The following is a 13,750-nucleotide window of genomic DNA, read 5'->3' as shown; positions in this document are numbered from 1 at the left end:
TGTATATATTATACTTAAGTTAGTTTATACTGAAAAATCAAACTAATTTTATCTCTTATCGACCTATAATATAGTTTAGCATAGTTTAAAAATTAATTAGAACATTGTACACAGATAAGAATGAAAAAAACATTAACAAATATATTCTTTTATCATCGGTATTATCCGCGTATGAGTTTTTATATTTACGAATTCTTCCCTCTGTTGGTCCCTCCTCTCATAATAATAATAATAAATTATTTCAATTTTCAAAACATGTATGACACGCCTTTTGAAATCTAAAAGAGCAAATAATCGCGGCAGATGATCTAGTTACTCTAATCCGGACGTAAACTTACATTGTCACTAACTAGGAGAGACATTACAGACACACACTTCCACATTAAAACCGAGTATCTCAAAATAGCGCAAGCGAAAATAGTCATGCATAGTCTTGGTTGCAACTAGACACGCCACCAAAAGTTAGTGCTTTCGAGTCGTCGAGCAGCGATGTACCATTTGAATGTGTTCGTCAATTAGTTGAAGTGATTAATTGAGTCTAATTAATAAATAATGTCAAGTTTCTCAAAAAGATAGTGATAACTAGTTCAACGACTCTGTTGAATGATTTTCTTGAAAAAATTAACGTGAAAATTAATTACACGGAATTAATTCCAAAAATATACTTTAATTAGTAAAATAATTTGACTGCTAATTAATACCAAAGAATTGGTTTTAATTAATAATTCTAATCAACGAGGAATTAATCTCCAATAACGGTTACATAATTCTTAAAATATACTTAAAATATTAAAAATATAAATATATAATAGACATGTATTAATACTATCTTAAAATTATTTAAACATTAATATCATTAATTACTAGTATGTTTTATTAATTATTGCATACAAAAAATATTTATTAAAATTATGTTGGAAAGAGAATTAGAAACGGAAATCGGCGGATTTTTCCGCTCGAATTTGCTGACTGTGAGAAAAGCGATTCGCCAACAAGAGTTCAAGAAATTTGCCGCTCTCGAATCAAATGCCGAGAGGGTGGCTTTCGTTCTGAGCTACCCCGAGGCTCACCAATTAGCCCTGGACGTAGAGAGGCCTATGGTTAAGAACAGCAGTGGTGCTATTCAATTGAAGGAGACTGGAAACAAGTTTTTTGGTCACGGCGAATTTACAAAGGCCTTGGAGATGTATTCGAACGCAGTTCTTTTAGCACCGTCAACAGGTATAAATAAATTAAACAATTATGTGTGATGTCTGTTATAATATCTGTATATTATATTTAATCAAATTAAATATGTAAAATTATATTTTTGCGCAATTAATAATATAATGTTATAATGTTTATGGTAAGTAGAATTTCATTGGTTTTTTTATAAGCTCCTAAATTTATTTGAAAAATTCTCAGAGCTATCGTAAAAGCTGTTCGACGTTATTCTAGCAATCATAATTACGTCGCTTAGTAATTATCTCGATTGATCGTAAACGCAGGTCTAAATGTTTAGAATTAAGCGTCATCCTGGCGAATCGTTCGGCCACGCTGTATCACTTGGAGCGTTACGACTACGCATTGGAGGATATGGAAGAGGCCTCGCGACTCGGTTACCCAAAGGATCTCTTTTACAAACTCGAGGAGCGACGGGCCAGATGTCTGTTGGCCCTGAAGAGGCATGATGGGGCGATCAATTCGTTCAGACGGGCTCTCCAGACTTTGGACGACGCTAGAATACCATTGGAGCGCAAGCAGAAATTCGAGATAGACATCAGGATGATGCTTGCGGTGATGGATAAGGGTAAACAGCTCAACAAAACCGTCCCGAAGAATCTTCCACGAGTTAACGACAAGCAAAGTCTGTCCAGTCAACGTTTTGAAGAGAATCGCGACAAGTTAATTCCCGAGAAGCAAAGGAATCCTCGGTATCCCGCTTCCAGTAGCGCAGTGGAGATCAAGGACAACGGAGGTGACATGGGTAGACACGCCGTGGCAACCAGGGATATAGCGCCCGGAGAGATTGTAATCGTGGAACGACCGCATTGTGCGTTTCTGCTGGCGGAAAACAGGTGGATCCAAATAATCTGGTTCTACGTTTCTTTCCATTTATCTTGTTAATTATTTATTTATATTATTATTATTATTTTATCATCAAACAATTGAGAATGTAAACTCTACAATATTAAGGATTAATTAACTCGAGGAGTCTTATATTGTATAGGATATATCATTATATAAAATGATCATAACATAAATATAGTTTTTTATAATAATTTCTTATTTTGCTTATTATGTTTTAATTTTTTATCTTCCATTTATATTTTCTCTTAAATTTATTTATCATTGATCGAAATATGCATTTTAAATACATGAAATTGCATAACTAAAACACACGATTCTTAACTTTCAGACTCACTCATTGCCACTTGTGCTTCGCGAGGATATTCGTGTCAATTCCGGCGGCTTGTTGCACTTGCAGCTGCGTTGCATACTGCAGCCGTCGTTGCAGAGACATGGACGCTAAAGTGCATCTGCGGGAATGCAAACTACTGCCGATCCTTTGGCATTCGAAGGCTTCGGTAACGTGCTTTCTAGCTTTAAGGGCGATCACGCAGAAATCCTTCGAAGAAATTATGAAGTTGAAGAAACAGCTCATGGATTCCGGAAGCAGTTTGAATATTTCCGTAAAGAATCCGTATCGAGGGGATGATTACATGGCCTTTTACAATTTAGGTTGATTAATGAAATAAAAGTATAAAAATATTTTGTAATTTAAACGAAACTTATAAAATGATAATTAACTGAAAAAAGTACTTTTTAATTAGATGATTACTTTTATCAGGTTTCGATATGTGCAATTGTTTACGTAAATATGTTGTTAAATTTCTCATTTTAAATTATCACATAAAATTAAATTATTTGTTAATGAAACAAGTATCCAAGTTTTTTTATTCGATATGCAGATTTGCTTTCTTGCACTGACAATGATTTTTTTTTTTTTAGTGACCCATGAAGACAAAAGGTTGCCAGAAGATATTTTTCACAGAGCTTATATGGCAGCTTGGTTGTTCAGATTGCTAAGAACTGGCGCGTATTTACCGGAAAGTATAAAAACCGCCGATACGGCGGACAGCAAATTGTCCGACGAAGAGTTGTTCATCGCGGAACTGCTGTTACACAATTTGCAGTTGCTACAATTTAATTCGCATGAGGTAACAAAACTTAACACAATATTATAATTTTCTGCGCGTGCGACTGTAGTGAATTGTTGTCGTAAAAACATTTTTATTTTTGCATGAAAGAAATTTTTATATTAATTTTAATATAATAAATTATTACTTATAATAATTAATTATAATAATAAATAATATAATAATATTTATTATTATATTTAATAATTATAATAATAAATTATTACAAAATCGTAATTAAATTTGCATTATTCTATTGTTTTTACAATTACAAACTGTATCGTTTGTTTTCTATAGATTTCAGAACTGATAAAACTAAAAAAGGAAAAAACACTCGCCAAGGCTAAAAGTATATTTATAGGCGGTGGTGTTTATCCTACGGTAGCGATGTTAAATCATTCATGTAATCCTGGCGTAGTACGGTAAATTAATGTTATGTTTCATTCATTATTAAAATATTATTTTTATTAAAAGCATATTTTTTCTAAATATCAATAATTTTTATCAATAAATATATGTAACTCTTTTAATTATATTAAATATTGTTAACGTAAACTAATTTTTTAATTATTGAAAATGTATTAATTCTGCATTAATATAAAAATTATTTTATTATTAATTATTAATGAAAAGACTAAATTAAATTTTGTAAATGTGAAATGTTAATTACTAGATACTTTATCGGCACGACAATGGTTGTTCGTGCCGCTCGTACAATCAGAACTGGTGAAGAGATCTCTGAAAATTACGGTCCAATCTTTACAACCACGCCCGAGACTGAGCGAAAGAGAAGATTGAGAGTGCAATATTGGTTTGATTGCAATTGTGAAGCGTGCTCGGGACACTGGCCGCTTTTGGAAGAATTGGATCCAACAATACTCAGGTTTATTTGACACGATCAAATGTTAATTATATGCTAAAATAATTAAAATTGCAATAGTTATTAATAAAATTATAATGAAGATATCGAATTTTGATTTATATAATTGTAAAAATATAAAATTAAACTAATAAAATTATCTAGTTATTCTATCCAACAGCATAATATATTGACGTCAACATTATACGATGCCATTTTTTCAGATTTAAATGCGAAACTGGATTATCTTGCGGCAACGTGCTGCTAGTCAGAAGCGACACAAACGAGTTCATGATTGGATGCACGAAATGTGGCAAGAGCACGAATATATTGAAAGGCTTGAGGACCCTCCAAGACACGGACGCACTTTTCAAGGTCGCGTCGACGAATCTCGAAGAGGGCAAAAACGAGCTTGCATTAAAAGCTTACCTGGAGATTTTGAAGCTGCTAGATGAGACCCTGGCATTACCTTTTAGAGATTACCACCTCTGTCAGCAAGGGGTCAGATTATGTGTCCTTGCTTTAGGCAACACAACTTGTATTTAATCATCATGGAGCCCTAAAGAATCTGTATAGAATATTGTAGACCTATTGTAAACTTCCCTATATTATGTGAGTTTCATAATTTTGATATTAATTTTTTATTAATTATCGGAACAATGTGGAAAGTAGAATTGATATGAATTTTGAATATATTTAAAAAAAGATGCTCATATACACACATTAATATAATCAAATTAGATTAAACTCAAATTTATCAACGAAAATTAGATTGTATAAAAGATAGATTGCTTCTATAATTAATATAAATAATTTATATAATAAATAAAGAACAAATATATACATATTTTTTCAAATTTATTCAATTCATGATACACGGAGAATTTTAGCAAAAACATATTTTATACTGTAAATTAATCACTCTAAAAGGTTAAACTCAAAATATATTATAGTACATAATTTAATAAAAGATCTTTCCCTTGTAAAACTATTCCCTTAAAAAAAAAAAAAAAAAACACAAAAAAACTAATTTGCTTTTTCAGTATTTAAAGATTACTTTTATTCCCATCAATTTGCAAATAGCTTTCTCTAAATTTTTTATAAAATTACAAAATAATATCCTACTATACATATATTTTGCTCTTAAATAATCTTATCAAAGAATATTAAATAGCTCATTTTTTTATTGTTCTGAATTTTGCTCCATAAAAGATTGAATTGTACTGATAATCTTTAGATTGCTGAACGTAAGAGGGGAAAGGTACATAAGACATAATATTCAAAAAGTGCTTTGTTCATTACTTACTATATTATATTTATCCATGATTTGACGAAAAAAGATAAGTCGCATTCGCAATATACAAATAAAAACTATTAATATTACAATTTTTCATTTGTATATTATCTACAGATGTGTCTTAAGTTTCAAAAACAAAATATAAAATGATCAAAACAAATCTAAATTTTCGCAATTTTCTCGCATTATTGCCAAATAGTCAACAAATATTAATAATAATTAAGAACTTCACAAAAAATGATTGAATTTACTTTGCAAGTAGCATAGCTTGACATAATTATTCAATCAATTTTATGTACGTGATAGTTTGTGATATAATGTACGTAAATATATATATATATATGTATGTGTAAATGTGCAACAGTATAATTCGTTATGTATTTATGTGTTTAGATGCTAAATATATAATAGTGAAACTTACGAGAAGAATACAGTTTATATACTAAATTCGCGTAATTCACAAAAACCATTCAATATCTCACACTTAATATTTTTATTGTATTTTTATCATAATCATTCATAATTCCGACGCGAGCACAGGTGTATATATGTATGTATGCATGTATATGTGGTATGTATATATTGTGTTATCAATTTTTATGACATTGCCTCTCGCTCTATCTCTCATCTTTATTTGTCTTCTGTCCGGTCCATCCATTTCTTTCTCTCTCTCTCTTTTTCTCTCGAACTTTTAGCACCTAACTGTAATTAGATAAAAAATACAAAGCTTAGAAAAGGGAATCTTAGTTAACTGTTTTTGCGCGTCTTTTTTTCGCTCTTATCGCGAGAAACAACATTGCCGTCTTTGCGATGAATTTTGATCACACGAATGTGGAATTCTCTTCGTGTCGCACAATGACAGGATTTTTTTTTCTATCCATCTATCCAATCACACCACACAATCAATTTCACACAAAAGCCCTCGTTTCCTCAGAGGCGTGTTCGAGCATTGTAAATTTTCGTTACTGTTGCATTAATTTTTTCTGGTGCTCTCGTTTTGTTTTCCTTTTTTGTTTTTTGTTTATAGAGGAAATAATTTCTTTTTCTTAATTAACGGGATTAATATATTAATACCGTCTGTCGCGGGAGTCCGAACGTGAACGGCGATCACGGCTGCGGCTCCGAGTCAGTGATCTCCTGCGGGGACTGCGAGATCTGGACCTAAAAGATTAAAGACTGTTTAGATATCTTTTTCATTTTGAGATGACAAGTGAGATTATAAGAACCCGCCCCTCCACTCCATTGCGAGTTTTGCAAATCGTCATTAATAATCGAAAGATAAACAATAAGTAATATATTAATATTACTATAAACTATTAATATATTTAGTGTAAATCATTAATTTTTAATGTGTGGTGTGTATGCATATGACAATATTATTTTATTAATAAAATATTTAACAAAATTTACTAATATAGAATTATATATAATTACAAAATAATGACAAATAAGCAATCATTAAAAATATAACTGATTATTAATTTTCACATACTAAACATAATAAATTTGTACAATAATTATATTAATATAGTAATTATTTAAATATACAATAATCATTTTCGTATTGCTTTTCTTTGAAAGAAATTATTCATTTATTAATTATTATTTAATTTTTATTCTTGATGATAAAATAATGTAAATTAATAATCTAATTATTTTCATTGTATTATTTAATATTATTCGTGTGAAATAATTCTATTTAGGAATGATTGCTTAATTACAGTTATTAAGAAGCGATTAAAATTTGTAAAAAATTATAATGTTGAATTTTCTGTTCGAAATGGAGAGGAGCGGCATGATAGAACACAGATAAATCATCGCAAGGCAACTGCAAGAGAATTAGGATTATCTAACTTCTATTTTTCCTAAAGGGTGATATATAAAAATTATACAGTTAGACAGGATTAATAATGAATTAATACAAAATGATGGCTCACCAATCGAATGTGAAATCAATCAAAGAAAATAGAGGATTAACTTTAGTAATCAAATTAAATCTTTTACCATAGTAAATGTGACATTTCTCAATATATATGAGAGATGTGACAGATACATTATCTCTTTATATTACATGTGCGTCGGCTTGGAGTTCTCCGATTCAAGTAAACAATGATTACATTTATTTATAAAAATTCGATTAAAAACATTTTAAAAGCTTCATTTATTTAGTCCCTTAATAAAGCATTAATTCTTCAGCGAAGCAGGCAGAATTCCTCGCCGAAACGACAACAATAAATCCAAAATAATAAATGCTTATAAATTAGAAAATAAGAAAAAAAAACAAACAGAAACAAAAAATAGTAATAGATAAAGAGATAGAGATAAAAAATCTTTGAAAATCGGTGAAATACCAGACAACTGTGAACATGTAGTGGTGGTTGGTGGTAGTTGGTTGGTTGGTGGGTGGTGGTGGGATGGTGTGTAGTAGGTGGTGATCATTTCGCTTTTTTTGCATTCGCTCTCGAGAAGATCTTTTCGGCGGCAACTCTCGCGCGCTCAGTTGTCGTCGTGGCTAAACACACGTCCCTAAGTGATGGTCGACGAGTAGGAGCAGTAGCAGTAGTGGTAGTAGCAGTAGCGGTAATACTAGTAGTAGCAGTGGTGAAATAGAAACATCGGTATCGAAACGACGAACAGTCGAGAAGACGGTCGTTCGCAGTCAAATGGAGAGACGCGCCGATGGATAGAATTACTGTGTGGAAAATCTTTTTTTTTTTTTGCATCGCGCGATTAATTTGTTCAAGATGGTGGCGGCCGATGGGTGGCATTTTTTCTCACGGTGGCGGATATTTTTTTTTGGCGATTAACTCGGTGAGTATCACTGCCCCCCCCCCCGGGCTAAAGCTGAGACGAAGAGTCGAAGAAGGTGGATCACAACAAGCCGGTGATCGGTCGATTGGTGGTTGGTGGTGGTGATGGTGGTAGTGGTGGAAGAGTAGTAGTAGTAGTAGTAGTAGTAGTAATAATAGTAGTAGTAGTGGTTATCGAAGGGGAGAATCTCGTAGTAGAACGACGGACGGTTTGTTTTTGCAGTGCAACGACGGCGAACGGGGGGACAGTAACAAAAAAGACAACGTTTATTTTTTTCTTTTTTTAAAGATGGCATTCTCGGCACTGACAGTACTCCGGCAGCACGCGAACTGTTGTTTCGGTTGTTGCACCATTGTGTGCTGTGTGCGCGTTGCAACACCACAACGCACAACTTCGACGGGCGATGTGACGTGACGTGACAGACGTACGGACGGCTTCCTATATACTCGGTGACTTGGTGGTGACTGATGGTGACTTGGTTGATTGGGAAGTTAGTGGGCAGGCAGGCATATATATATATATATATATTTTTTTGTTCAGTTTTGTTCGATTGGCGACGATTGCGAGATTGATAATTTTGCTTTTTTTTCGCGTACGAATACGCTTCACGGTGGCTGTAGTAGTAGTAGTAGTAGAAGTAGCAGTAGTAGTAGTGGCGGGGAGACGAGCAGAGCTAGGAGCTGACGCTGGTAGAATCTGCAAACGTCAGTTTTAGCAATATAATCATCAACGTTATCATACTCCTGGCCACTATATCGCGTATTTTATTTTTTATTTCTTTTTGTTCTTTCAACATTTATCATTTTCGAAAGGAAAAAAAAAAAAAAGCTACGAATCGAGAATAAAATTGCATACACATGCTCGCCTTTCGCCGTTATTACCGATTGATTTTTGCATTCTCCTTTATCCTAGACTGCCCACTCAAATGCATACGAAAAAAAGAAGAGAGGACCTCTCTGTGCTTCGTGCTCATCGACTCGGATCTATATGTGATGGATCTATATCGCTTCAGTTATAAATTACATTCTCATCGCGACGCATCAAGTATATATATATATATATATATATATATATATATATATATATATATATCGATTTTTTTTATCAAATATAACAACAATTTTAATAAAACAAATTAATAAAGTTTTTAAATTCTAATAATACTCAAGTTATAGTTTTCAATTTTATGCATACTGCGATGCGTGTGCGATGAGAATTAACAAAAGCACGAGTGTTTATCTTATTCCATTAACATCTTTCGGTATCCGAAGTCTTCAGGACAGTAACAATTATATTAAAATCGCAAAAACATAAAACTTTAAAATATTTACCTCAATAGAATTAAGTAAAAAAAATTTCAATATATTATCTTTCTATAACTACAAAGAAATATTATTATTAATAAAAATATCACACACCAAGCAATCATTCAAAATATATAATTCAAAAATTAAGATTTAGAAAATATATTATTTTGCATTATTGTCATTAAGAAAGTATTATTAATTATTTGTTTATTATTACTAGATAATAATTTTGTTCTTTTATAATCTCAACCTCCCTCATCGCGTTATAGTGTCATTGACAGAAAATGCAAATGCAACTTTACAAAAGTGTCACCCTCGACTTTAGATACCAAAAAGATCCCTGCTTTCGAAGCACTTCAAATCAATAATGATGATACGTAAATTTATAAAATTAAGAACTCTGCAAGTGCAAAGTGCAATTTTGCTTCTTTCAAAGTTATCGCGTTAATATACATTCCTGAGATTTTTTTATTCTGACTCTCTTTCTGCTTTATTTTATTACATAATTTCTAAATCCTCTTCTTTTCATTTACCATCGCATAATTTATTCATAGTTCTCTTCCAAAACTCGATTGTTGATCAAGCACTATTTATTTATTTATTTTTTTTCTTACCACCGTGCAAGTGTCCACGCGATTCACCACGTAATTAACTACCCTTCTAATTCTAAGATAAAAAATTGTAAGATATCTTTTAAAAATTGAACAAAGTAGTGAAATACTATTAAAAAATATTACTTTATGTAATACATGTTATTAATATACACATTAAAAGAATTTATTATAATTTATTAGTAACGATAAAAAAATCACTAACTAGAAAATTAAAATATTCGACTAGATATTTATATAGATAACAATTATTTAATTAAATTCATAACAGAAAGTGATATCATGTATTTCATGTATTATGTTTTTAATACTAAATTTAAAACAAGAACTTTGTCCCATGAGTGTATTGAGTTAAGTAAAATTTGTTAACATTAACATTTAAATTTTTTACATTGTGGAAACAAAAAATACTTGCTGGTATCTAACATTATAATTGTAGAAACAATCAATATTAATGCGTCTAATACATTTAATAAATCTTTAAAAATTATGGAAAAAATTGTGGAAAAAATAAAAATCTGATTTATCCTCTAAATATCTTTCATTTTAGTACATGAAAACTAAAAGTCCCAGTGTCTCAATATCCCAGCTAGCAAAAGTAGTTATTTTGATGTCTAAAAGACTACCTTTGATGTCTTTTTGATGTCAAAATAACTATCTTTGCTGGGATCCTTCTATCTGCACAAACATGCAATGCAGATTCAGCCATGCTCTAATTCCTATAAAACTTTCACCACTCTCTCATGCAGACTTAACATCTCTAATCCTGGCATAATTATAAAAAAAAAAAAAAAAAAAAAATACATAGCACTATATGTTTTAATCGGAATTATTGGCTATTTCGAACTGCGAACTCGCGATCGTAAACGAAGAGGAAGATTAGCTAGACTTATGATGACTCAAAAGACAGAAAGAGAGAAAAAGAAAAAAAATATGCTGTATAAATATATAAATACTAAATATGTTCATCGCCATTTTTACACACAGAGACACAAGAAAGGAAAAATCGAATCACATGGTAGTGATAATGTGCACTGAAAAATGTTCATTAAAAAAAAAAAAAAAAAAGAAAAAGAAAAAACCCGTGCTTTATTTGTTTCCCTAATAAGAGCGCGCTCCTATTTTTAGATAAGAACGAGATGCTCATCCATCATGAATACCTATTGGCAAGGGACTTGTCAGTTTCTGTCGTAGCTCTAACATTTTTTCTCACTGTAAGCTTTGCCATTACTGTGGTGCAAGTTTTCTTACCTGGAATATCTTGGACCAGGTCTACGACCACCACCGCCTCGTCGACTTCTTCCAGATGACATTTCTACTCGCACTCTGGTGCCACACAAGTGTCTGAAAAAAAAATTTAGCTGTAAAAAGCGATTTTATCATCTTAAATTATTTTTCTATTCCTTTAAAAAAAAAGATAAAAGCGGCGATTAAATAACAATTTTTTAAAGTGATAATTGTGATAAATAATTGATACTCAATAATCACTTCACTCGTCAGAGTTTTTTTAACAATAGATAATTATATAATTTATCTCATTGTTTATAATTTCTCAACTTCAATAAATTCATGTTAGTGCTTCCATATTATTATTACTAGTTAACAATTTATATATAATTATAAAAAGATTAGATTTATTACTATAAATATTACTAATAATTACCAATTGAACTTACATTCCATCTAATCCTCTCACTGCATCTTCAGCATCTCGTGGATCCTCAAATTCCACAAATGCGAAACCAGGTGGATTTCTGGCTACCCATACATTTCTCAGTGGACCATACTTACTGAACTTACCCTCTATTTCATGTTTGCTAGCACTACTACCCAGATTACCAACATAAACTTTACAAGACAGATCCCACTCACGATAGCGTGACATTTTCTACCTGCAAATTAATTATCAAGTAAGTACAACAATCTAAAATTCAGAAAATATTGACAAATAATATGTATGTATAATATATTAAATTACAATATAAAATTGTAACATTTCATATAAAATAACTTTTTTCAATAGAAAGTTAGTTAACTTTTGATGAAATTAGATAAACATGTAATATATAAAACAACAGATTTTTAAAATTCAATTCTTGCTAAAACATAAAAAAAGTAACATATACATAATAAAACTTAACTTTAAAAATTTATGAGTATCAAAACAATAATTCATAATTCAAAAATGATCCAAATATTTTTGTCAACAATTTCATATCAACATTAACATGTAATTAAAATGGTCAAATCTAATATACATAAATAAATTCTAAAGCTGCTCTGTAGCACGCTCATTAAAATGTAATCAGAATAATGAAAACATTCCATCAATAAATAATTATTCTTCCATTCTATTGCTATACACCAATGAGCGCGATAATTGCCTTGAAAAAATTCTAAGGGAAAGACTTCTACCATTCCGTTCAATCAATTGACAGCCGCGCAATCGCGTTCAAATTCATCAATTATTACCGAGAGATTGGAAATTGTAACGGCGCCATGTCACGTTCGTTATCGAATCTTCATCGCTTTTTTTATTCCCTCTCCCCCTTCTTTAGCAAGTTATTTAATTTTTACAAATATACATGCGTCGCTCGAAATAATAGATTTTTAATTATTATTAAAAAAAGATAAATTTCTCTTTTCTGAACGACTGCCTTCTTTCCCGCTATTGTTGTTCATCAGACATGACAACGAAAACACGCTCACTCCTCGTTGTCGAAATGACGCCATGGAAAGACTTGAGGGTTTTCGCGCACTCCGCAACTTTTTCCTCGACGTCGACCGGATTTAATCTAAAAAATAGTTTCGAGAACGATGACCTGGTTAATACCTTGGAAAAAGTCACTGCTCAAAAGATCAGCACGACCCGCTGGCTGCCACCGCACACGATCGTTTACCACCACCACACACGTATAATACGTAGAGTAGAAATGCCACGAAATGGCGTCTATCAAAAACGAGCCACCTAACTCATCTAACCTAACCTAACCCCAGCATAACCACCTTCTCCCATTCGGCACGCTCATAGACATGTCAAATCATAGATAGAGCATCAGCTGATATGTCAGAATGCGATCTAGTTCCTTTCAGTTACTTGTGATTGGTGGGTTATTTTCCAAGCTGCATTGTTCCCAGTGTTATGTTAAATCCCTAGGGACTTTAGTTGAAAGTCTCTCTCTCTCTATTTTTTTCTCTCACAGCCATCACACAAGTTTGACATTTATGACATTTAAACCAATCAACGGCCTAATTAATTATAAACTTTCTTTGATAACGAATTATCTCAGCTGAATTTTTCAACTCATTAACTGATCATGGATTTATAGATCTTTTTTCTTTATACATATTAATTAATTATTACTTATTAATAAAGATTAACCGAAAATTTTAAAAATTTTCAAAAGAAAATAACGCGTATAATTTGTCATACGCACACTTGGAATTTCTACCTATTTATATGTAATATAAATTATATGTTCGTAAAGTTATTTGTCTAATATAAAATAGGTATTATGAAATAAGTACTCATTTTTTTTTTTCATTGTCCAGACTTTTGTTATAGAAGTTACACTGATTTCTTGAATTTAACATAAAGAAATATACATAAAAATAAGCTTAAACGATATTGTTCATTGATACTACATTGATTATATATTATTATCCATTGTCAGAAAAATAACTCA

General features: G+C 31.4%; 2 protein-coding genes and 1 pseudogene across 5 annotated transcripts; 1 reads left to right on the top strand and 2 right to left on the bottom strand.

Annotated features, from left to right (window-relative positions):
• The first annotated feature begins 293 nt into the window (after window positions 1–293).
• On the top strand, window positions 294–4,911 carry LOC140664732 (SET and MYND domain-containing protein 4). Of its 2 annotated transcripts, none has more exons than XM_072890151.1 (7): window positions 294–1,221; window positions 1,502–2,057; window positions 2,399–2,721; window positions 2,992–3,200; window positions 3,477–3,601; window positions 3,853–4,062; window positions 4,263–4,911. In XM_072890151.1, the coding sequence occupies exons 1-7, from the start codon at window positions 912–914 to the stop codon at window positions 4,582–4,584; spliced, it is 2,055 nt and encodes a 684-aa protein (XP_072746252.1). In that variant the 5' UTR covers window positions 294–911; the 3' UTR covers window positions 4,585–4,911. The 2 variants fall into 2 exon arrangements, with proteins under 2 accessions (XP_072746252.1, XP_072746253.1); XM_072890152.1 differs by having other exon boundaries at window positions 1,083–1,221; window positions 1,488–2,057; window positions 4,263–4,910.
• Window positions 4,912–5,231: 320 nt separating this feature from the next.
• Window positions 5,232–13,052, bottom strand: LOC140664471 (RNA-binding protein 1-like). Of its 3 annotated transcripts, XM_072889605.1 has the most exons (5): window positions 12,898–13,052; window positions 11,741–11,956; window positions 11,316–11,408; window positions 6,410–6,496; window positions 5,241–6,037 (listed from the first exon to the last, which is right to left on the bottom strand). In XM_072889605.1, exons 2-5 carry the CDS (start codon window positions 11,947–11,949, stop codon window positions 6,034–6,036), a joined length of 393 nt encoding a protein of 130 aa, XP_072745706.1. In that variant the 5' UTR covers window positions 11,950–11,956; window positions 12,898–13,052; the 3' UTR covers window positions 5,241–6,033. The 3 variants fall into 3 exon arrangements, with proteins under 3 accessions (XP_072745705.1, XP_072745706.1, XP_072745707.1); XM_072889604.1 differs by having other exon boundaries at window positions 5,232–6,496; XM_072889606.1 differs by lacking the exons at window positions 5,241–6,037; window positions 6,410–6,496 and adding an exon at window positions 8,612–8,842.
• On the bottom strand, window positions 7,717–8,499 carry LOC140664440 (uncharacterized; annotated as a pseudogene).
• Window positions 13,053–13,750: the final 698 nt, after the last annotated feature.

The sequence above is a fragment of the Anoplolepis gracilipes genome, chromosome 4 (genome assembly GCF_047496725.1).
Source record: "Anoplolepis gracilipes chromosome 4, ASM4749672v1, whole genome shotgun sequence".
In the NCBI taxonomy this organism is placed as follows: domain Eukaryota; kingdom Metazoa; phylum Arthropoda; class Insecta; order Hymenoptera; family Formicidae; genus Anoplolepis; species Anoplolepis gracilipes.
Note: the sequence above shows the minus strand (reverse complement) of the source record. Positions and strands in the feature narration are given on the sequence as shown.

What these genes read in the sequence shown, in the direction of transcription:
- LOC140664732 (XM_072890151.1), top strand. Translation starts at nt 912, where the DNA reads ATGTTGGAAAGAGAATTAGAAACGGAAATCGGCGGATTTTTCCGCTCG. An exon ending in TTTCTGCTGGCGGAAAACAG is followed by an intron (nt 2,058 to 2,398) that starts GTGGATCCAAAT and finishes CTTAACTTTCAG; the next exon opens with ACTCACTCATTGCCACTTGT. An exon ending in CATGGCCTTTTACAATTTAG is followed by an intron (nt 2,722 to 2,991) that starts GTTGATTAATGA and finishes TTTTTTTTTTAG; the next exon opens with TGACCCATGAAGACAAAAGG.
- LOC140664471 (XM_072889604.1), bottom strand. Translation starts at nt 11,949, where the DNA reads ATGTCACGCTATCGTGAGTGGGATCTGTCTTGTAAAGTTTATGTTGGT. An exon ending in GTGAGAGGATTAGATGGAAT is followed by an intron (nt 11,409 to 11,740) that starts GTAAGTTCAATT and finishes TTTTTTTTTCAG; the next exon opens with ACACTTGTGTGGCACCAGAG. An exon ending in CCTGGTCCAAGATATTCCAG is followed by an intron (nt 6,497 to 11,315) that starts GTAAGAAAACTT and finishes TTAATCTTTTAG; the next exon opens with GTCCAGATCTCGCAGTCCCC.